At 39.0% G+C, this 24083-nt stretch overlaps 1 protein-coding gene across 2 annotated transcripts in view; it reads right to left on the reverse strand.

The window, feature by feature from the left end:
* Positions 1-24083, reverse strand: part of LOC126278954 (1-phosphatidylinositol 4,5-bisphosphate phosphodiesterase classes I and II) — a 401310-nt gene that overhangs the window by 289682 nt on the left and 87545 nt on the right. For both annotated transcript variants that reach the window (XM_049979233.1, XM_049979234.1), the window contains 2 exons: positions 20502-20579; positions 7756-7962 (listed from right to left, as the gene is read on the reverse strand). In XM_049979233.1, the coding sequence (XP_049835190.1) occupies positions 7756-7962; positions 20502-20579 (285 nt within the window). The remainder of the gene's footprint in view (positions 1-7755; positions 7963-20501; positions 20580-24083) is intronic.

A 24083-nucleotide genomic window follows, 5' to 3' on the forward strand; every position in this document is an offset into this window, starting at 1 on the left:
CCTCTTATTGAAATTGTTTAATGTGTTTTGGATGTGTGTGGTTTCTCTTTATAAACAAAGTAGAAATTTAGTAATGACAGCTATAGCTTTGTTCTGCATAAAATTAAATTACACTGAAACCATTGTATCAATCTATGACAAGGAACGTTGCTACTCACCATACAGCAGAGATGCTGAGTCGCAGATAGGCACAACAAAAAGACTCTTCACAATTAAAACATTCAGCCATTAAGGCCTTCATCAACAATAGACACACATAAGTGCGCGCGACACCCCCCCCCCCCCCTCCTCCCACACACACAACTGCAGTCTCAAGCAACCAAAACCACACTGCTAGCAGCAGCACCAGTGCATGATGGAAGTGGTGACTGGGTGGGGGCAAGGAGGAACCTGGGGCAGGAAGGGGGAAGGGATAGTTTGGTGGGGGGTGGTGGTGAACAGTGAAGTGCTACAGGTAAGGTGGAGGGGTGGGGGGGGGGGGGGGTGGGAGAAGTAGTGGAAAAGGTGAGAAATAAAAAGACTGGGTGTGATTGTGGAATGACGGCTTTGTACTGCTGGAATGGGAACAGGGAAGGGGCTGAATGGGTGAGGACAGTGACAAACAAAGGTTGAAGCAAGGAGGATTATGAGAATGTAGGATGTATTACAGGGAAAGTTCCCATCTATGCAATTCAGAAAAGCACAGGCTGTGAAGCAGTCATTGAAATGAAGGATATCATGTTTGGCAACGTGTACAGCAGCAGGGTGGTCTACTTGTTACTTGGCCACAGTTTGTCAGTGACTATTCATGTGGACAGACAACTTGTTGGTCGTCGTGCCTACACAGAATGCAGCACAGTGGGTGTAGCTTAGCTTGTAGATCACATGACTGGTTTCACAGGTACCCCTGCCTTTGATGGGATAGGTGATGTTAGTGACTGGACTAGAGTAGGTGGTGGTGGGATGATGTATGGGACAGGTCTTGTATCTAGGTCTACTACAGGGGTATGAGTCATGACGTAAGGGATTGGGAGCAGTGGTTGTGTAAGGATGGACGAGTATAGTGTGTAGATTCGGTGGTCGGCAGAATACCACTGTGGGAGGGATGGGAAGGATAGAGGGCAGGACACATCAGGGCCATTGTCGATCAGATGGCATTCAGGATGCCTGTCACAACACCCTCCAGTTTGACTCTGTAAGCAGTAATTGTGCTGACTTTAGAAGTGAACAGTGTTTGCAACATTCTCTCTGGGGTACTCTGCTGAAGAGTATGTACTCTTGTTGAACAACTTCAGCCATTTGAATGGGGTCGCACTGCAGAGATGCAGGAAGCTGGATGGATGTATCAACAGACTGTTGCACATGTTGGGCACAGTGTATCAGTGGTGTGTTGCTACTTTCTGTAGTGGTCTGTGAAATATTCCCACATCCACAGGCAGGTTCTTGACATCCATGTAGTACACACACATTTCACAGCTGACGCACTGTGTGAGCAGTAACTGCTGGCTGAGGATGGTCCAGGGAAGAAATCTGGGCACATGTACCTGCTGTGTAACTAAGGGCCATTGAGAACAGTCTGCCTGAGCAGGACTAAGATCATGTTTGCCTCTGGCCATGCAAAGCAACACAGCCAAGCATGACTACCCTGGTGTCATGAAAGAGTTGACTGGAGAACGGACTGGCACTATGTTGTCTTCAAAGATGACATGAAGTATGCGAGTGATGGCCATACATTTGTATAGTGTAGACCTGGTGAACAACCTATACCAGAGCGCATTTGTCCGTGACACACAGATTCTACTCCATGCTTCAGGGTGTGGGAGATCATCAGTCACAGCTAGCAATCACATTTGGTGTTTCTTGGAGAGGATGTGCTTATTCAGCAGTACAGTGCACACCCACATACGGCCGCTGTGATTGCAATGTGCTCTTCATAGTGTGCAATACCGTTTTTGGAGGAAAACATGCCAGGATTCTTTTTGAGACACTATATCTACTGTATTCTTCTAAACTTCGAACCTTAGGTATGTACCTGCTGTGATAGCCATCTCCTCCTCAGTCTTCCTTAACTTCCCCTGCAGGTATGTATCATAACATTTTAAGAGGCAGACACTGATTACGTATTCTGTTAATGTTGATACTATATTTCATTTTATAGATTTTATTTCCTAATCTGTATAAATCTTGCTACTAAATTCTTGTTGTTATTTAGAACACAACTCACTTCAATTAAACAATTTAATAGCCTGATTTCTAAAATTTCAGTCACATCTATGAATTCTCCTAGTTTCTTCTCGGCATCATTAACCGTAACTCACATGTAATGTGATGACCCAGGTAATAGAAACATCTAATCTGTCCCAACAGGTTATAAGCAACAACTTTTTTAGCTCGTATATGGTCCTTTCCTGTAAAAACAATAATTTTGTCTCCTCTGTTGATATATCTAGGTTATATTCTTCACACATATACTGTGCAATAAGCAAATTCCTTTGATAGATCATCATTTTGTTATGATATAAGAGCACTTGTGGATTCCAATATGACACAAAAATTTCGATTCAATGCTATATCTGTGGTCCATGTTTCAATTTCACTTCAAATTTGGCCTTGTGAGGTTCAAGGTTAAACTAGTGTGCCTGCCCCAATTCAGGTTTTGAATCCTCATATTGTGTTGTCCAGTCATATTAAAACTTATGAGTAATACATTATGTTCTTGTGTAACTTCTTTCTTGTTCGATACAAGCTGTGTTAAGCTATCACTTACAGATAAGAAGATGTAAATGATTTCCAGACTACCTTTTGAATACAACTGGTAACTATTCATACAGGTTTTCATTTATGACTGAATGACAAAGCTACGTCTGGGTCCTGCTGTACTCTCTCTTGGTTCCATGTAGTGAATTTAAATCTACTGTCCAGATGGTCCATTTTTCCCTTGTGCCTATCTGTCAGTCTTTTAAGAACTTTACTTAATGTATCACACTAGATATTGTAGCATGCAGCTGACAGTGATTTTCCTGTTATATCTACAATTTAAATTTACCATTTTTTTTAATAAGTTGCTTCAAGAAATGATTCAAATCTCTCAAGAAATATGAGGTGCAACACAAATTTTACCAGAATATATGTGCAGCCTGTGAAGTCTATTTGGTATGATGAAATGCCACCATATGGTATCTCACACATCTTTTTTGTGGCAGTGCCTCAAGTGGCTTTGAGCCAAGCGGTCACATTTAGTTTTTACACACATTTCCCTTTGTCATGTGTTGTATGTCTTGAGAAATTGATGAAGGCAGATGTCCAGGAGCAATATGTGTGCATAAACTTTTATTTCAGGTTTTTAAAAACTGCTGCAGAAACACAGAACATGTTGAGCCAAGTATTTGGAGAAATGACTTAGTTTTCAGTCTAAATTCGACTGGTTTAAACATTTTCAGGAGGGCAGAACATCGTCTGATGATGATCCCTATTCAGGAGAGCCATCAACTAGCATTACACCTGAAGATGTTCCTGATGTTCGAAATACGTTTCTGGAAGATCATAGGAATCATAGGACAGTCTTCTGGGACAAGTCAGAAGATTGTGCCCAATGAATTGCACATGCTATGAATAGCTGCAAAGTTTGTGAAGAGAATTTTCAGCAATGAGCAGAAACAGCAACACATGCAAGTCTGCAGAGAACGTAAAGGAAGGCTTGAAAGTGAATCGGACTTTCTTTTGAAAGTTATTACTGGTATGAAAGCTGGATTTTGGTACAATCTTGAAACCAAGCCACAGTCATCACATGATAGTGTCCATCGCCACCTTGTTGCAAGAAAGCCCGGTAAGTGAAGAGTAATGTGAATTCCATGCTCATCTGTTTCTCCGACATGCAAAGAATTGTCCACAAGGAGTTTGTCCTCCTTTGCCAGTCTGTTAGTGCAGTTCTACAGTGATTTCCTCAGGTAGTTGGGGAAGGAAGTAAGAAAAAAGCATCCAGTAAAGAGACGCAGAGGCAGTTGTTTCCTCCATAATGACAATGCAAGATCCCAGACTGCACTGACCATCCATCAGTTTCTGTAAAAAAATAAAATGACAGTTGCTCTTCACCTGCCATTTTCACCTGACCTGGTACTGAGTGACTCTTTTTATCCTCCAGAATGAAACTCAAGTTAAAAAGACATAGATTTCACACAGTTAAGGAGATTCAAGTAGAACCACAAGTGGTACTAAACTGTCTCCAGAAAAAGGCATTCCATGGAGATTTTAGTTCATGGAAAAACTGCTGGGAGCAGAGTACACACTTCCAAAGGAACTGCTTGGAAAGTGATGGGAATGATAAGATCCATATAAAGTACAACTGTTGTATTTTTAGGAACTTTTGAGTAGATTAGGAACTTTTGAGTAGATTAAATGTAATACTGGTATCTGGTTCTTTTTAATTTACTTTTGAATTGTTTACAAAATAATGTAGCCTTGTGTTTATGATAAACCTGAATGATTTTCATCAGTATTTGTTAGATATACCTTAACAGAATGTTCATCATGATTAGAGAATGTATTTAATGCAGGTTACGTACCTGCTTGCTTTATTTTGTAATAGGAAAGTTATTTAAGTTACTGTATAATAGCCACAAAATTGTGTGTATCTCATTTTGACTAGCTGTGTGATGTATAGTATAGTCACCTCCTAGCCAAGAGAGGTGAACTAAGCAAGACTGTATAAAATAACCAAATGGTAACCTGATGATGGATTTAAAAAAAAAATAAAAAAAAAACACCGTAACTGAACTATTAGACACTCCTGGAAATGAAAAAAAGAACACATTGACACCGGTGTGTCAGACCCACCATACTTGCTCTGGACACTGCGAGAGGTCTGTACAAACAATGATCACACGCACGGCACAGCGGACACACCAGGAACCACGGTGTTGGCCGTCGAATGGCGCTAGCTGCGCAGCATTTGTGCACCGCCGCCGTCAGTGTCAGCCAGTTTGCCGTGGCATACGGAGTTCCATTGCAGTCTTTAACACTGGTAGCATGCCGCGACAGCGTGGACATGAACCGTATGTGCAGTTGACGGACTTTGAGTGAGGGCGTATAGTGGGCATGCGGGAGTCCGGGTGGACGTACCGCCGAATTGCTCAACACGTGGGGCGTGAGGTCTCCACAGTACATCGATGTTGTCGCCAGTGGTCGGCGGAAGGTGCACGTGCCCGTCGACCTGGGACCAGACCGCAGCGACGCACGGATGCACGCCAAGACCGCAGGATCCTACGCAGTGCAGTAAGGGGACCGCACCTCCACTTCCCAGCAAATTAGGGACACTGTTGCTCCTGGGGTATCGGCGAGGACCATTCGCAACCGTCTCCATGAAGCTGGGCTACGGTCCCGCACACCGTTAGGCCGTCTTCCGCTCACGCCCCAACATCGTGCAGCCCACCTCCAGTGGGGTCGCGACAGGCGTGAATGGAGGGACAAATGGAGACGTGTCGTCTTCAGCGATGAGAGTCGCTTCTGCCTTGGTGCCAATGATGGTCGTATGCGTGTTTGGCGCCGTGCAGGTGAGCGCCACAATCAGGACTGAATACGACCGAGGCACACAGGGCCAACACCCGGCATCATGGTGTGGGCAGCGATCTCCTACACTGGCCGTACACGTCCGGTGATCGTCGAGGGGACACAGAATAGTGCACGGTACATCTAAACCGTCATCGAACCCATTGTTCTACCATTCCTAGACCGGCAAGGGAACTTGCTGTTCCAACAGGACAATGCACGTCCGCATGTATCCCGTGCCACCCAACGTGCTCTAGAAGGTGTAAGTCAACTACCCTGGCCAGCAAGATCTCCGGATCTGTCCCCCACTGAGCATGTCTGGGACTGGATGAAGCGTCGTCTCACGCGGTCTGCACGTCCAGCACGAACGCTGGTCCAACTGAGGCGCCAGGTGGAAATGGCATGGCAAGCCATTCCACAGGACTACATCCAGCATCTCTACGATTGTCTCCATGGGAGAATAGCAGCCTGCATTGCTGCGAAAGGTGGATATACACTGTACTAGTGCCGACATTGTGCATGCTCTGTTGCCTGTGTCTATGTGCCTGTGGTTCTGTCAGTGTGATCATGTGATGTATCTGACCCCAGGAATGTGTCAATAAAGTTTCCCCTTCCTGGGACAATGAATTCACGGTGTTCTTATTTCAATTTCCAGGAGTGGATTTTAATGAGAAGCTGTGTTGTTCTTATTTATTTTTAGTAAAAATATGCAACTTCTGAATTGTCAGGGGACCATACATGTTGTGTAAAAACCATTGATGGTTACAATGTATGTTTTTATAAGGTTTGTGTAAAAAGCTTCTTCAGAGGTTCCTACAGTCTGTGGACAGTGCTATTGACTGTTGTAAGATTTCTGTCCAAAAGCTCTGTAGAATTATTAGCATTCTGTTCCATTTTTTTTTATCAGCAACATTTCGTTCATGGATTGTACACAAATTATTATATTGTTGTGCTTATTGAGAGATTTCTTTACTTTAAATCCACAAAACTCAATGTCAAGTCATGCTTTCCAGAATGTGCAGCTGAGAACACATGCAACTTTCTTCAATCTTTAAATAAAAGGACAAAACTGCACTGGAAAATTTTTTAAGAAATGCAGTGTAGCAACAGTGTTTAATAATCCACCACGAAATATTGATTTTTACAGGACTGATCTAGACGTGACAGAGGTAACAGAGGGACATCAATAATAGTGTCCATACATGTCTAAACACAAAATGAACTTTCAATAAAATAATAAATTTTGTCATATAACAAATGTATCAAAATTTATTAAATTTTCTATAACATATAACCTGATGATGGTTGTGTAGCTGAAATAGGCCTATAGTTCAAATAAAAAAATAATGTCTATAGCACCATAATGGGTCATACAAAATTTATTATGTCTTTGAAAGACATTTATTATGCAGCAGGCCCAGATGATTACAAAATGAACTGTTCTATGAAATTTTGGGAACACTGTTGAATGTCAGTAACTTCCAGTCACAGCTTTCCATATCAGTAAATTCTCCTGAAATTTCACGGGATATTCTACATGCTGGGAAAATTTTAAATATCAGAAAATGAAATCTTGTTTAGACCAATTCCATACATCTGCCACAGTCACTCAAATATGAAAACTGAATAAATTACTAGTAACTTTAACCCTAAATTGTTCAGAGAATTCAGAAACATGTAAAAACACCACCACAATATCAACTGGAATGAAGAAAGGAAATAATAATGCTCTATAAAATATGGATAACAGTACTAAAAAGCAGGTACATGCAGCAGTCCAGCAGTCTACTATTGGGACATAATTAAAGCAAATAAAAAAAGCAAACCATGATGTTGCAAGTAACAATTGTAGCACTAAGTGCGTGCCTGGAAAGTTGAATTTGGAATATGCTGGAATATGTGGAAGCAAAACATAAGGAAGCAGTATGTTATTCTGGTCTGTGCAAAGTACAAATAATTTTTTTTTCTTTTGAAAAAAAACTTTACTGACATGCAAAATGTAAAAAAAGCATTTCTCCACAAAATTTCAGGCATGAACTCAACCCCAACATGTATTTAGTTCACTTTTAATAAAATCACTGTCTTACAGAAGTCACCAGAAAAATTGTTATAGCATGTCACATAAATTCTGATTCTCTAAGTTTACATTTTTATTCATGTTACACCATTTCTTAAATATCTTCCTAAATACAGAACACATAATATAGTATTATTGTATTACCCAAAACTTACTTGTGCTATGTCTTTCTTTGTGCAACAAAAATTAATATATGTAAGATTAACAAAATCAGAACCATAACAAATGGTAACAGTCTTTTCTTCTAAAGTGTCTTGGGATCCCATTGTAACAATCTGCTTCAGCTTAGAGTCTTTAGGAATTTTAGCATATTTTCCAGTTCTCGCATCTCTAATAGAAGTAATGTCCAGCATGTCCATTTCCTGTTTAAAAATAAAGAGTGTCAGTATTTTCTGCAACAGCTAGCATTTGAAACAAAGAAAAAAGTTATTAAGCTTCCACACACCCATCAAATACAACAGAAACAAGGTTAAGTAAGACACTAAAAATAATTCTTATCACAAAATGGCATAACACACAATTAGAGACAGACAGAGAGAGAGAGAGAGAGAGAGAGAGAGAGAGAGAAGGGGGGAGGAGGAAACAAAGGGAACCTGGTCTCAGTCACCTCATACACTTTTCTGGTCTTCACTGTTAACCCTGACAAGAGCTGCTTACAACGAATCACTAATGGGAACACTTTTTTAAAGTAGTTACTCCTCCATCACTAATCCCTTTATTGTGGCTTGTGACTGGCAGAGCCCAGCCTCCTCAGAGAAGAATCACCACAGCAAACAAACAATAGAAAGTTGTATTTATTCTCGGATTGGTAAATTAACAGACCACAAACATCTTTCATGATTTGTCTGAGTACTATGAATCTGCAGATTGACTGTACAACAAGGGTATTCTTGCCCATAATAATAATAAACATCATGCCAATTTTGCCCTTATGTTCTATTTTAGGATGTCTTTGTGGAATGAGTGAGTGTGAAAATGTTGGCACTAAAAATTTCTTTCTGAATGTCTCTGCCTAATGTGGGTGTGGAGGGAGTGTTGTCTCTGCTGAGCCAGAGGGTGTACGAACTGTGCGAGTGGCTTCTCGATAGACATCAGGGGTAGGTGCCAGCTGGCAGTGATTGTGGAGCTGGAAGTTGTACTGTAACGTGGCTAGTAAAGTGAAGATTTGAACGCTAACCCCACATATTGCATGTTTATGACTTGTGAAGGTTGCCACAAGTTGCATTAACATCATTGCCACTCCATGTGGAATGCAGGGCAGTTATAATGACAGCTGCCTTGCAAGAACCCTCAGAGTGGTCCATGGCCCTGTTTGAATGTAGGAGCAAGGAATGTGAACTGTCGAACTAACACATACGCAGCAGTTGTGGGAAAGATGTCCAGCTACCAAACTTGACAACAGAAGTGGGAAGTGACAGTGGGCAGGTTAAGTTTCATAGTTTGCTGAATGATTGTTCTAGGTTAATGTGGTGTGTAATATCTGCTTGGAAAACAATGTTGTAATGTGTGCTACCTCATTTCAACTGCTAAAGAATTGTTCAGTTTGAAATAAAAAAAGAATTTTAAGACTGCCATTTTGCTGAGCAAGCTAGTGGCTGATTAACTGTCTACTTCATTACTGCCATTTCTTAAATGTTGAAGAATATTTTCAGTTTGGTATTCAGTTTTAAAAAGTTTAAAGGCTGTCTGACTTGACAGAGTTTTATCTGTCGGCAAGGAACTGTTTAATTCTTAAACTAGAAACATATTTTCATTTGGTCATTCAGCATTAATATGGGTAAAGGTTGTCTTATTGGAATGTGTTGATATTGGAAAGGAAATGTTTCAATCACAAAAGGCTAAGGTTGGCTGTTTTGTGAAATTAACAAATGGAAGCTATTAGTTCACTAAACAGATGAGAATTTTTTAATGTTATTTCTTAAAACTAAAAGAAAATTTTACTTTGTTATTCTAGTTTTAAAAGGGTTTAAAGGTTGCCATATTTTGTTTATGCTTGTCAAGTTAAATTTATTTGCCAAAATAAATTTGTCAAATGTTAGCTATATGTCATCTATTTAAATCAAAATGAATGTTGCTTTGTCTGTCCATTAATCATGCCTTTACCATTCAGCAGATTGTGATGAAACTTTGGTGAGTTGTTGTGCAAATGCCTGTGAAGTTTTCTACATTAGCACATCCATTTTACTTTAGGCAATGCACCAGTTGTTTCAACAAATGTGTGTATTTCATGTAGTTTAGCAGCAGTTCATATGTTTTTGATATGTGAGTGTGCATGCATCACATAAATGAATTGATTCAAATGCATACAGCAACATTTCAGTTTAAGTGTAACATAACATGTGGTTTGATTGTGAAACTGTATCTGCTGGTCAACATTAGATTGTAGATATGAAATTGTATTTGCTGGTCAACATTAGATTGAAGATATCATTTCTTCCCAAGTGAATTTGTCATAGTCATCAAAAATCATTATTTTCACTGTCAAATCAATTATACTACCTAAATTATTAGCGACAGGCTGATCTACACAAAATAAAATATCTTCAGTAACAGATGAACAATGGGAAGCAAGACGGGAAACAGCTAGAGTATGCAATGCTCAAGCCTGTTTGTTTGAGACAGATGAGCAACAGTAAGAAAGACTGGAATCCTCCTGTGTACACAGTGCTCGAGGCTGTTCATCTGAAAGAGTCAAGCAGTGGGAAGCAAGGTTGGATGATCATGTATCACACCACAAACATACTTCTGTAAAATCACAGCAACCACGGATCAATTTATTTGCAAAGCTTTCCCAAATATCACACAGAATTGCAAAACTCATCAGTAGCCAAATTTACATGCTATATTAGAGGCCAAAATGAATTATGTCAATGCCAACTCTTTTATCATTTAGAAAAAAATATCAGGTGAAGCTGATAGTGTAAGGAATCAAGACAAGTTGTCAATTATACAAATGAATTCTTGAATTCACTAGATTTGCAGGTTTGCTGCCACATGTTAATCAACGCTTTTCACATTCACAGCTGTACATATCCTACTCAACTGTCAGAAAACATTCTGATTTATTCATGTATGCACCAGACAGAGAAATAAAAAAAACAAAAAAAAAAATACTGTATATTCAAAGCACTTCAATAAACCAAAGTTAAACACAAATACTTCATTTCTTCAAATGGCACTGCAATGTGTGTCAGGCACTTGCCACTTTAGACTGCAACTGGGGTGGACCTGACATGAATCCTGCAGAAATCATCAATTATTTGCACCTGCCAGTAGCAAATGATTTTTTATGTGAAATGGCAGAGTTGCCTAGCAAGCTCCCTTGCTTTATATGTAATTTATATTTGATACTATTCTGGCAAGTTCACTAGTGGTACACTCAGTAGGAAGTACTTATCTTCTCAAATCCTTATTGTAACTGACCTAGCTGACATTTCCCATAATTGTGTACAAAGAAATTATACATAGGATTCCAGAGCATCACTGAGTGAGGTGGCGCAGTGGTTCGACACTGGACTCGCATTCGGGAGGACGACGGTTCAATCCCGCTTCCGGCCATCCTGATTTAGGTTTTCCGTGATTTCCCTAAATCGCTTCAGGCAAATGCCGGGATAGTTCCTTTGAAGGGGCACGGCTGACTTCCTTCCCCATCCTTCCCTAATCCGATGAGACCAATGACCACGCTGTCTGGTCTCCTTTCCCAAACAACCCAACCCCCCATCCCCAGAGCATCTTGAAAATCTACTCTTAACTAACAAAAACAGCTTGGGTTACCAAAACTGTTTTATTGTTCACAAATGATGTCCTGAAAGTTGCTTAATATTAGGAAGTTGCCAACTGGCATATTCTGTGATATGTTCAAAGCTCACCATTATAGGGCCATGGACTCAGTAAGAATTTTTAATCTTTATCCACAGATGAATAGATGAGTAAACAATTATTTATTAAATAGTTAATAATTATTATTTAGCAACTTATTCAGCAGTGGATAAAGATCCAAGTTTACATAATGATTACATGTCTCTTACTTGATATTCATACCGTAGATCTGGGAGAAAAACAATATATATATATATATATATATATATATATATATATATATATATATATATATATATATATATATATATATATATATATAAAAAATAGAAAGAAACTTCCACATGGGAAAAATATATTAAAAACAAAGATTCCAAGACTTACCAAGCGGGAAAGCGCCCGGCAGACAGGCACATGAACAAAACACACAAACACACACACGGGATTACTAGCTTTCGCAACCGATGGTTGCTTCTTCAGGAAGGAGAGGGAAAGACGAAAGGATGTGGGTTTTAAGGGAGAGGGTAAGGAGTCATTCCAATCCCGGGAGCGGAAAGACTTCCCTTAGGGGAAAAAAAGGACAGGTGTACACTCGCGCACACACACACACATATCCATCCGCACGTACACAGACACAAGCAGACATATGGTGCTACAGAAGAATGCTGAAGATTAGATGGATAGATCATATAACTAATGAGGAGGTATTGAATAGGATTGGGGAGAAGATGAGTTTGTGGCACAGCTTAACTCGAAGGGATTGGTTGGTAGGACATGATCTGAGGCATCAAGGGACCACCAATTTAGTATTGGAGGGCAGCGTGGAAGGTAAAAATTGTAGAGGGAGACCAAGAGATGAATACACTAAACAGATTCAGAGGGATGTAGGTTGCAGTAGGTACTGGGACATGAAGAAGCCTGCACAGGATAGAGTAACATGGAGAGCTGCATCAAACCAGTCTCAGGACTGAAGACCACAACAACAACAGCACTGAATTTCTTAATTCTTCCCATTGCTTTCAAGTGGAATAAGAAAATCATGCAAACAATTACTTCACTGTATACAAAATATTCGCACCAAAACAACAGCAAACAATGACTAATTAAAAGATTAGCAATTGCAAAGCTTTCACAGATTAGCCAACTTAAGGGACTAAAAGGTAATAAAAAGGAAGCAAATGAGAGTGAAACTTTATTTTCAACACAACTGACTCTGTGCCATGCAGACATCGTGGTGTGTCCAGCCACTTTTAAATTCCTCTAATTTTGGTACTTTCTGTGGTCCATTTTCCTGGGAGTAAACTTTTTCCTCATTCAGAACACTACAGAGAATTTTTTAAGACAAAAACTAAAAACTCATTTTTTTACAGTTATTTTTTATAAGTCCCGTTAAACCTACGTAAATCTGATACCTGTTTCAAATAGGATGGTGTCAGTATAATACAGACCCCTCAGTGTATTGACATGTAGGTTATGCTTCTGCCTAGTACCATAAAAGTGAAAATCATTGTTGTGTGTGTACTTTTGCCGTAACATTAGGCAAAAGGTTTATCTGCACTGCAAGCCAAAGAATCTGTTGCTAGCACAATTGAAACTAATATGCTAGCACTAAATTGCAATTCCCTACTTATTAACACTGAATGCATAAAATATAACAACTCTCTTTTACAATATAATGTAAGGGAGTCATTGCTTGATGAGCCTTCCTACTCTTCTAATGGGTTCTTTAGCAAAAGTAAATAAAATCTACATGTTCTCTTTGTGGAAAGTAGTGATAAACAAGATAAGTTGCTTTGGTATCACAGTGATCAAAATTGTTACTAGAAACATCTTTGCCTGTTATAAATGATCAATACAGTGTTTGTAAGTAGTTATTTATATTTTTCTCTTGTAATATTCTAAATATGATTATACTATTTGTAATATTTGGATTGACTATTCCCACATCTGAACAACACACACAAAGGATCCATGGAATGTCTACACTACACATAAAATGAAATAAATTCTACTCTACTGCAGGTGCAGGGACAGAAACGGTGAGACATGATCCACTCCTTGTGTTATTCTTGGAGAAAGAGCCACACCCTTGATTTAACTGCCTGCTGCCTCAGGTCACAGCCACTTAAGCTGATTAGCCCCAACAGCCATTAAATTTTACAGGGGAAAAGTCAAGAGTAAGTGAGATTAAACAGCGAACCAAAAATAATGACAGTAATCAAATGCTAATCCATCAGTGTTGCATGTAGTGAAAGAACTGTTCAACTGGAAATGTCAAAGTAAAATCAACAATTTCAGTATTATGTACCTTCTGCAATGATGGTTTTGCAAAAAATACATAATTATAGAGATATTTCCTGAAACATAACTTATAATAAATTACAATACAAATAATTTGCAAGTCAAATGTGGGCTGTCAAAATAAAAAATACCAAAGTACAACACAACACAATGCAAATATCAGTAAAAAACTGAAAGTCTGTGAAGTAACTCCTTATTGCTTTTCCAACATTGAAAACAATGAGATTTTTCACCAAGTCAGAGTGGCTCAATATTCTGTACTTTCCCTAAATTCAAGAAATGGCATCATGGCAGTGAATATACAAATGTAGCTTATGCTCTTTAGTATCAAAGCAACAACCTTGGTGCCTGTTTCACAGCTTTACCAACATTAAGATATAAATACATTCTAGTTCTGAGTACAAAAAAACTATTTTCTGACTTACTGACTTCCTCCCAATTCCTGGCATTACTAACACACTGCTCCATGTTTCCAATGTATCATCACCTGTATATCACCATCATGTTCATGGTTTCACTACACATTATTCTACTTCTTGTTACTTACTCCTCCCACCTCTAGCCAGTTTCCTACACAACTATTTTTTTAATTTATTCTATTATTTAAAATGTCAGTCCAATATTGTATAACATAAGCAAACAGGTACCTTGATCACTGTCTCCAAATATCACTTCAGTTCTTAATTGCCTCTGATGCATCAGCTCATAAGCTTTCTCTTTTATCATTTCACATCTGAATAATTTACATATGTATCATTTTGGGTTCTACACTAGGGAATAAAAACTGTGTTTTTAGCTGAAATGAATACAGAGACGTCAACAGCACTACTGTAGAAACTTTATCACCGCGATAGCCAGCACAAATTAAGTACAAATTTGGACCGTATAATTCCACAAACAAAAACAAACTTTGAAATACTTGCTAAAAATAATACAATGAAGATTTCAAACACACAATGAATCAATGAAAGCAGTGAATCAAACAACATATGAAGATGTCAGCAGGAATATAAAACAATGAGGCTGCAATCATGTTCAAATGATAATTCAACAACTGTGTATTTTACTATATATGAGGAGGGGGAGATGTGGAAGTGGGGGTAAGGGGTGGGGGTGGGGGAGGGTGGGGGCAGCAGCAGCAGCAGTCTAATAGGTATTTGTGTCCATTGTCTTTAGTATGAATATACAATCCTCTAAGATTTGTGGACTAGAGACTAGATCATCATACATCTAATTGCACATATTTATGTGCAAAGCCCATGTTGCTCACTTTACACTGAGATACTTTGTTCTTCCTACTATTGACCATCTGCAAGTGCTGCACACAGTAAGCAATATCATCTTTGAGAATAGTTTTATTTCCTCATTCCAGAACAAAGTGTTTAAAATCATGATCCAAGCTAACACTGTATAACAAAGAGAGAGAGAGAGAGAGAGAGAGAGAGAGAGAGAGAGAGAGAGAGACAGAGAGAGAGAACATCAAAGAGGTTTATTCACATGTGCAACTGCATATGCATTTTCCAGTCATATTAAGTATATAGTGATGTTTAGGCAGTTTCTTTCCAAATCACAGAACATAAAACAATACTTCTTGGAATAAACAACAACTTTTGCAAGAAGACTATTGATCAACAAAGTGTACATGTCAAATTAATACATACAGCAAGTGCCATTTTCTGTAATACTGGGATTTTGATACAATGCTCTCCAGAATCTTGGACTTGTCCTGGATAAGGTTATGCAACGGTGTTCACAACATCACAGAGTTTGGCTTGTTAGTCCCTTCACAAAAACTTTGCATTGAATAGAAATTTGTCTATGGACTTTAGACCTGCATAAGAAAGCAATGAGCCACACTACAGTCAATGGCTGCCTTTACCACCTTGCTGAAAAGGGCAACTTCAGATATGGTCAACTGATTTGGCTCATGTTTGGCAGGTTTCTTGTATACAATCTAAGAAGCATCTCTGAGACAGACCATTCCCAATTTGTTACAAGAAAACATGGACAGTTCTCAAATGATGCCTTGTTTACATGAAGACATGGGGCAGGTACATGAATCCAGGTATGTTATCCTCGTTGATTCTTCATAATTGGGTAGTTTTGAATTTTGAACAGTGAGAGTTTCCAGTAATATATATATATATGACAGTTGGAATGTTCTTCATCATTGGTCTGTTATGAACCTTGAGCATACTTGCAGTGACATTTTGTTGTATATCTGCAGAACTAAATATGTTTTGTGAAACTATACAGGAGGGGGCAGGTGTACCTGCAGGGTGCATGTAGGAATTGAACACAGGTCCCAAATCACCCAGCACATGCCCTGACTGCGTGGCCAGCACAGCATTTCTTGGAGGGTGTTAACCTTATGCATACACAGGTGGCAGTCCCAAAAGTTTCTTTTCTCAATTTCGCGGAAAATGTGTGTTTGTTGACATGTGTGATGATGAGAAAGGCTCAATTTTCAATTATCTAACAATCCTGTCACTTTTTAGTCAATTGTGTGATGAACTTTAGGAGTAGTTTTCTAAAAAATGGGAGGGTGGGAAGAAGGGTGTTTAGCGGAAAAAAAATGTTGCCAAACACAAGCCATATTGGTTGAGCATGTCTGAGGCCTTACCCTTGTATGCAAATTTAGCAGACAGTTCTACCACAACTGTTCAGTAAGTCAGTAAGTATTAGGAGAGGACTTGCAAAGACTATATAAATGGGAGATGGAGTTACTCTGACTGCTGCATCACGTATCTCCAGAAAGAACTGACCATTCTATAGCTCTTTCTTCCCTTTCTACATGTCGTAATCTGTAATGAGTGTCATTTTACACTCTGATTACAATTACTTGTTATTTGATGTTTGTTACATGGCATTACAGCACTGTTACACTGGGTGTCACTGGAGTCTCTGTTAAAGTGCATTATAGTGTTACAACTTGGGTTCATATTATTATTATTATTATTATTATTATTATTATTTTTCTTTATATGGGAAATTGTAAAAACTACGTCTGTTTCAATGCATCTGGCCTATCCATCTGTAAGGTGAATATTATTAGCAATCTCATAATATATTTATGGCAACAGTATTAGTCTCTTGACCAAAAAGGATTTCAGTCCACTCTCATAAATTCATTCCTGAAACATACCAATCATCTGTATTCACAAATATACTCTTCAAACTTCCATGAAATGCTTGGCTGATGGTACTTACTATTGTTTCAAGAAGTGTGGGCTTCTTCCCATTCACATACAGACTGAGGGAAGAGTATCTCTGTGCACATTGTAATTAGTCTAATCATGCCTTCACATTTCCTATTGGAGTGATTCATAAGGGATTAAGTATATTCCTAGATTCTTCATTTAATATTAGTTCTTGAAATTTTGGAAGTAGATTTCTCACAATATGTGGCCATATCTCCATGTATCTGCCAATTTTGGTTTTTCAGTATTTCCATGGCACTCTTGTCTGGGTCAAACAAACCTGTGGCCATTTGGGATGCCCTTTTTTTGTTCAATATGCACACTTAGATATACTTAGTTTGCATCCCACACATTTGAACAATATTCTAGGATGGGTTGCATAAGTATTTTTTAAGCGATCTCCTTTGTAGATTGATGTGTTTTCCTATTATCCTCACAAATCCTACCGAGCGAGGTGGCGCAGTGGTTAGCACACTGGACTCGCATTTGGGAGGATGACAGTTCAATCCCGTCTCCGGCCATCCTGATTTAGGTTTTCCGTGATTTCCCTAAATCGCTTCAGGCAAATGCCGGGATGGTTCCTCTGCAAGGGCACGGCCGATTTCCTTCCCCATCCTTCCCTCACCTGAGCTTGCGCTCCGTCTCTAATGACCTCGTTGTCGACGGGACGTTAAACACTAATCTCCTCCTCCTCCTCCTATTATTCTAGCAATGAACTACCCACAGCTGAGCCTATGTGATCACTGAATTTCATATCCTCACAAACTGTTCTGCACAGGTATTTGTATGAGTAGACTGACTTGAATTGTGGCTTGCTGCTATATTAGTCACTGGATATTACTTTCCTTTGTTTTGAGAAGTGTACAATTTTATTCTTTTCTGTCAATCACCATAACTTCAAAAGATCTAACTGAACATCTGTGCAGGCCATTTTTAAATTCTACCACATTACAGATAAGTGGTTCACAGGCAAAAGTCAGAGGTTAATATTAATATTGCCAACCAGGTTATTAATACACAAAATTAACAGCAAGGGTTCCAATATATTGTCCTGAGGCACACCTGAACTTACTACTTCCGTCAATGACTCTACATCCAAGAAAATGTACTATTTCCTCCCTACCAAGAAATTCTTGAACCAGTTATAAATTTTGTTTGAGACCCTACATGACAGTACTTCTGTAATTAACACTGGTGTGATACTGAGTCAAATGCTCTACATGACTGACCAACCACAGCTTTCACGACATAATGTGAGAAAAAACAAAAGGAGTTACGTTTCACAAGATCAATGCTGTTGGAAAGCAAGCTGATAAGTATGACTGAGGTCATCCTGTTTGTATAATTAATTATATTTGAGATATGAATATGTGCTAGGCTTCTACAAAGATGGGTATTAGAGAGATTGGATGGTCATTTTGTGGGTCACTTCAGATATTGTTCTTGTAGACAGGTGAGACCTGTGACTTCTTCCAAAGACTAGGCTGTTTTTTGTTCAAGGGATCAACATTCTATTATGGTTGAAATCGGAGCTCTCTCATCTGCAAATTATGTATAGAATCTGACAAGAATTCCATTGTGTGTTGAAACCTTGTTTAATTTTACTGATATGATATATCTTTGCACTGGTTTGAAATTACACTGGGGTAGTAATTCTTTATATTCCTTTGTAAAAGAAACTTTGAAAACAGAGTTCAATATTGCTGTTTGTGCTACACTACTTTCAATGTCAGTTCCTGTGACTTCCATGAGTGTCTGGACACTAACTTTTGTGCCAATGACTGCCTTTACACATGACCAAATTGTATTTGGGGGTAGTGGTATATTTTATGAGAAGATTCTGCTACGCTAATCATAAAGAGCTTCATAGCTGCACTTTTTACAGCTAACCACTCTTAAGTAGGCTCTCTATATACACTAATGAGACAAAACACCTGCTTATTAGTGAACTGAGCCACTTTTAGAATACAATACAGCAGTGATACTGGGTGGCGCAGTTCCCACACGTTCTTGGTATGTTTCCAGAGGTATGTGACACCAGATGTCTACTCACAGCTCATGCAATTCCCATACATTATAGGCTGGTGGTATGTGGTTGTGGAGCTGGCACTAGATAATTTCTTGGATGTATTCCACCAGCCAAGATTTCATCTCAAGTTCACTATCATTCTCCTCAAATCAATGTAGTACGACTGTGGCCTTGTGACACAGATAATTAGCCTGCTGGAAGATACCATTGCCATCAAGGAGGACATCAAGCATGAAGGAAGCAGATGGTCTGCAGTAATATTCACATAGTCTACAACTGCCATGGTGTATGTGATTCATTTCTCAGATCCTATAGGAGAGCAGGTGAATGTCCCCATTGACTTGAGTTTGTTGTGCAGAACATGCTTGAAGCAGCCATTCACCTAGGTAACAGTGTACTCGGACACAACCATCAATCTGGTGTAACAAGATACCTGATTCATCTGACCAGACAACATATTTCCTTTCATCCACAGACTAATCTTCGTGAAACCATACCCACGGCAATCATAATTGACAATGTTGCTGGGTCATCAGAGGAACAAGCATGGGTCATTCGCTGTGCAGTCCCATGTTTAACGATGCACTGAACAGTGTGCTTTGAAAAACTTGTGCCTGCACCAGCATTGTACTATGTCATCAAATATGCCTATCTTACTGAGCAGGCAAGTCTTTAACTTCCAAGTACTGTGATGTGGCATGGACAGCCAACATCTTCTTGTCTGCTCATGGTTACATCATCCTTAAACCACTTTCACAGGTGCTGTAGCACATGAAGAGCTGAACAGCTTCCGTGTTTTCAACATGTTCACTCCCAGGTGCTGCGGTACAGCAATTTGCCCTTTGTCAAAGTTTCTTATGTCAGTGGACTTCCTCATTTGCATGGCCCCAATCAGGATTAGAATGATTGCCAATTTATTTCTGCTCTGCTCACATACTTTTCTTACTCTGTCACATACCCACAATGCCATCAGGTGCAATTCAATCCTGTAGTGGGCAGTAGTCATAATGTTTTTTCTCATCGGTGTATGTAGAGCCTTGTGTTTTGTTTTACAACCTTTATGCAATAGTTGCCATTTCTTTAGAACTTTCTTTATAGAGACTATCCTTTGAAAGGCCCCACCTGTGATGAACGGTTCTACTGGGAACATAGCTAACCAGTGCTTAGTAAACAACTCTTTTAAACCTGTGTCATAGTTGCTCTACATGCTCCTGCCCAGAGGTAAGTGTTATGATTCCCTCCTTGAGATATGAAACTACTGCTTCTTTATCTAGCTTTAAGTAAAAGCTCTATTCATTTTTAAGGAATGTTTTTAACTCCAAGACTTTGCATCTGCAGTTGATCACTGGGATTTTAAGAAAACAAGACTTCAACATAAGTGTACTTGTTACTGTTCCTACATTATAAGCATCAATTTAAAAGGGCAGGATTGTCTATAAGTTTCTGAAGTATTATGAAGTAGTTTCTAAATTAATTTTAAGTATTAATCAAAGCTAACACACAAGAAGGAACTGCTTTTGACAACTCATCATTTCATAAAAGGCACAGTTACCTTGTTCTGATCCACCCAATAAAGGTAAAAACCCTCTGCATCAACCCGCAAAGTGACTGGTGTGCCACTCCCAGAATCCTGAAAGCAAACAAAAAATATTTACATAGGTACGAAAATAGTATTTTGTCAAATGCAGAACAACAGTAAGGACCTATAAGTGAGTACAGAATAAGTGGTCTACATATGACATTTGATATCTGCAACAAACCTAAAATGTTACATACAAAGCATCAATTTGGGTTAATTATATGGGGTAACAGCTAAATTTTTACTTACCCATCCTTCCAAAACATGAAGAATAAATGTAGTGAATACAGATTTATGGAGGGGACAGGTGAATAGGGCTTAATTTCTACTTTTTTTCTTCCCTACACTGACAATGTTAGTATACAATACTGAGGATTGTTTGGGGGAAGAGTCCAAACAGCAAAGTCGTCAGTCTAATACTGAGGAGCCATATGAAAGTACATCTAATATGGCCTATTTCAACCAACTTGCACACTGAACTGCCCAATCACCAATTGTAGCAACTACGTGAGTTGCTAATAAAGCTGAAAACTGCAGTGAATGTACAACTATAAAACAAGGAGTGTTTAAACAGAATGACAACAACATTAACCCAATACTATGTTCCCTACAATCCCACATAAATTTAAAAATAGTGAAACAATGTAAAAATGCAGCAAAGTAAGCACTCACCATTTTTTCCAAACTTTTAAGTTGTTAATATACATGTAATTAGGAGCAAAATTTTCAGATTGTTTGGGGTGAAGACTTATCATTCAAACAAAACGATAACAATGCAAAGGAGATATGGACAAGTCTAAAACCTAGACCTTCTCTTACATTAAATATGACAATGGAAAATCCAGGATGGAATGTAACAATATTATGAGAAGGAAAGTTGCTACTCCCATATAGCAGAGATGCTGAGTCGGAGATAGTCACAACAAAAAGACTCAACAATTAAAGCTTTCAGAGATTAAGGCTTTCATTAACATCACACGCACGTGCACGCGCGCATGCATGCACGCAAACACAGCTCATATACACAACTGCATTCTCAGGCAACTGAAACCACAAATAAAGAGACAGCCACCTGCGGAACAACAAGTCATAGACCAGCTATTATGTAAACACTGTTCAGCCTTCTGCATCGGCATGACTACCAACAAATTATCAATTAGGATGAATGGGCACAGGCAGAGGGTATATACTGGCAACTCACAATATCCGGTTGCAGGGCATGCTCTACAACACAACACTCTTGACCTCTGCGCCTGTTTCACCACAAGCACCACCTGGATTCTTCCTCCCAAGATACCAGTTTCTCAGAACTCTGCAGGTGGGAACTAACACTATAACATGTCCTTGGTTCTTGTCACCCACCTGGCCTTAATTTACGGTAACATCTTCCGTTTCAGCTTTTCTTTACTGTAACTAGTCTTTGCTTCACTCCGTTTTACTTTTCTACATCTTTCATTGTCTTTCTCACCTATTTTTCACTGTCCCCTCCCACCTCTGATGCATACAATACATTTAGCTTCTCACTCTTATTAACTCGTACAAAATGTTTTAATCTCTGTCTTGCATATTACCCTGTCTTCCACCTTTAAGCTCTCAGGTTTTCAAATCTCGCCCAATCCAGTCCCCAACAATCAGTCTTTCCTTCTCATCTCGTACGGTAAGTCTCACCTGACTCATGGTTCTGTGTGACTTTCCCAAAATCTACCACTTTCCCAAAACCTCTCAAGTCCTTTTCCTTCATCCTTCTTCCTTCCCCTTCAACCCTTCTACCTGAAGAAAGAGCCACTGGCTCCAAAAGCTTGCCAATCACAACAGTCTTTTATGTGTGTGTTCTGCTGCCACTTGGTGAGTAGATTTTTTTATCTATCCAATTAAATAATTGTGTCAATAATTGATTCCTTTCCTTCCAGTTGGAGTAAGTGAGCATCTTGTATGTTTTGGACCACTGTCTTCTGAGCACATTTAATGAAGGGTCTGTAGGGCACTTTGTACATTACAGCAGATGCAAAAGTTATTCCACCAATTGCATCTTATTTGTTCCAGTGCCTTTATGAGTGCATCGAGCTATGCACCAAAGTATATAAATTTATCTGGATATCTAAACCTACAGGCACTGTCAGGGTAAAACTGCTTGAGTTTGGTGCTCCCCTAAAAACTCATAAAAGGCTTCTTTAAAAATAAAATGTGGTGTGCAAGATGTCTCATACTTTGTAAATTAAAAAAAAAAAAAAAAAACCTTTGCCTCATTATTAACAACAAAAGATACTTGTGCCAACCCTGTGTCACAACATTCTGGTCCACCACACTTGAATTCCACAAACTGCTTCTTTGTTCTAATCAAAAACGATCTTAGTGCTCTTCTGTAGTTTACATATATATGCTCTGCTGTTGGTTGGCCAAGAAGATTCTGTTGACGGTTGCCCAAGAAGATTAAAGGGCAGAGACTAGGAATTAACTAGGCATTATAGGCATATTGCACCATGAGGAACTTATTCCTTGGTCCCTCAAGTATCTGCCACTACAGCCTTTAAGACAGTCAAAGTTTTGAGAGCTCTTTCTCTGAGATGCTTCAGATATGGCACCTAGGGGAGCTTCTCATCAAAATGTAGCCCAGGAACTTTACTGAATCCTTAAAATTAAGAGAAATTTTTGCCCAACGGAAGATACTAAAAATGTGATGTACACATTTAAAATTTATATATACATTTACCATGGGAAAGACTGAAGCCTGTGAGCAGTTGTCCAGGAGTCGTCTCAAGACAGGAAGGCAAGGCAGAGAACAAAGAAAAACCACAGACAGACAGCACTGGGCAAGTCTCTTGACTGGCTATTGCAAAACCACCCTGAGAGGATCACATTATAATAATAAGACAATCCCAGAAAGCTCATTCATATAGTTGTCAGATAACAGCCACTGAATACAGGAAAACTATGCAAAATGACTATCTACTGAGGTGATACCACCACAAATGAAAATCCTCCATAGACGACAGTTACCAAGAAGTTTGAAAACCTCATTGTCATCAACGATGGTCAACCTGTTTGAGTGTTAGTTGACTCAGGGACTTCTTTTTTCTCTAATGTTGAATTCTTATCACTGTCAGCAGAAGAAGACAAGATTTTTTGATGTGAAAGCAATAGCGGTGGAGGTCACAAGTAAGGAATACATTCAGTTAACAAGAACAGGAACTGCAAGAATAACTATAAATGACAGAACACAGTCCTTCAAATATGTCACTTCAATAGAATGTAATCATGTTATTCTTGGATGATTTCTTGTGTAAATCAGAAGCAGTAATAGAGTGTGTAAAATCAGAGGTCCAGATTTATGAAGCTATTCCAACAGGCACACACATTAAACACTGCTCTGGATGGTTGTTTACCACTGAAAATGTTATCCTGCTGTTATCAATGACACAAGTTCCAGTTATCAATCTAGATGCTCAGTTAAACTTTGAAGTTTTGGTAAATACAAAAAAACTACTCAGGCTCACAAAAGATAGGGACACCCAAATTCAGTCCAGGAAGGGCAGTTTAGTGCCACTGAGGAAGAAT

This window comes from Schistocerca gregaria, chromosome 6 (genome assembly GCF_023897955.1).
Source record: "Schistocerca gregaria isolate iqSchGreg1 chromosome 6, iqSchGreg1.2, whole genome shotgun sequence".
Taxonomy (NCBI): domain Eukaryota; kingdom Metazoa; phylum Arthropoda; class Insecta; order Orthoptera; family Acrididae; genus Schistocerca; species Schistocerca gregaria.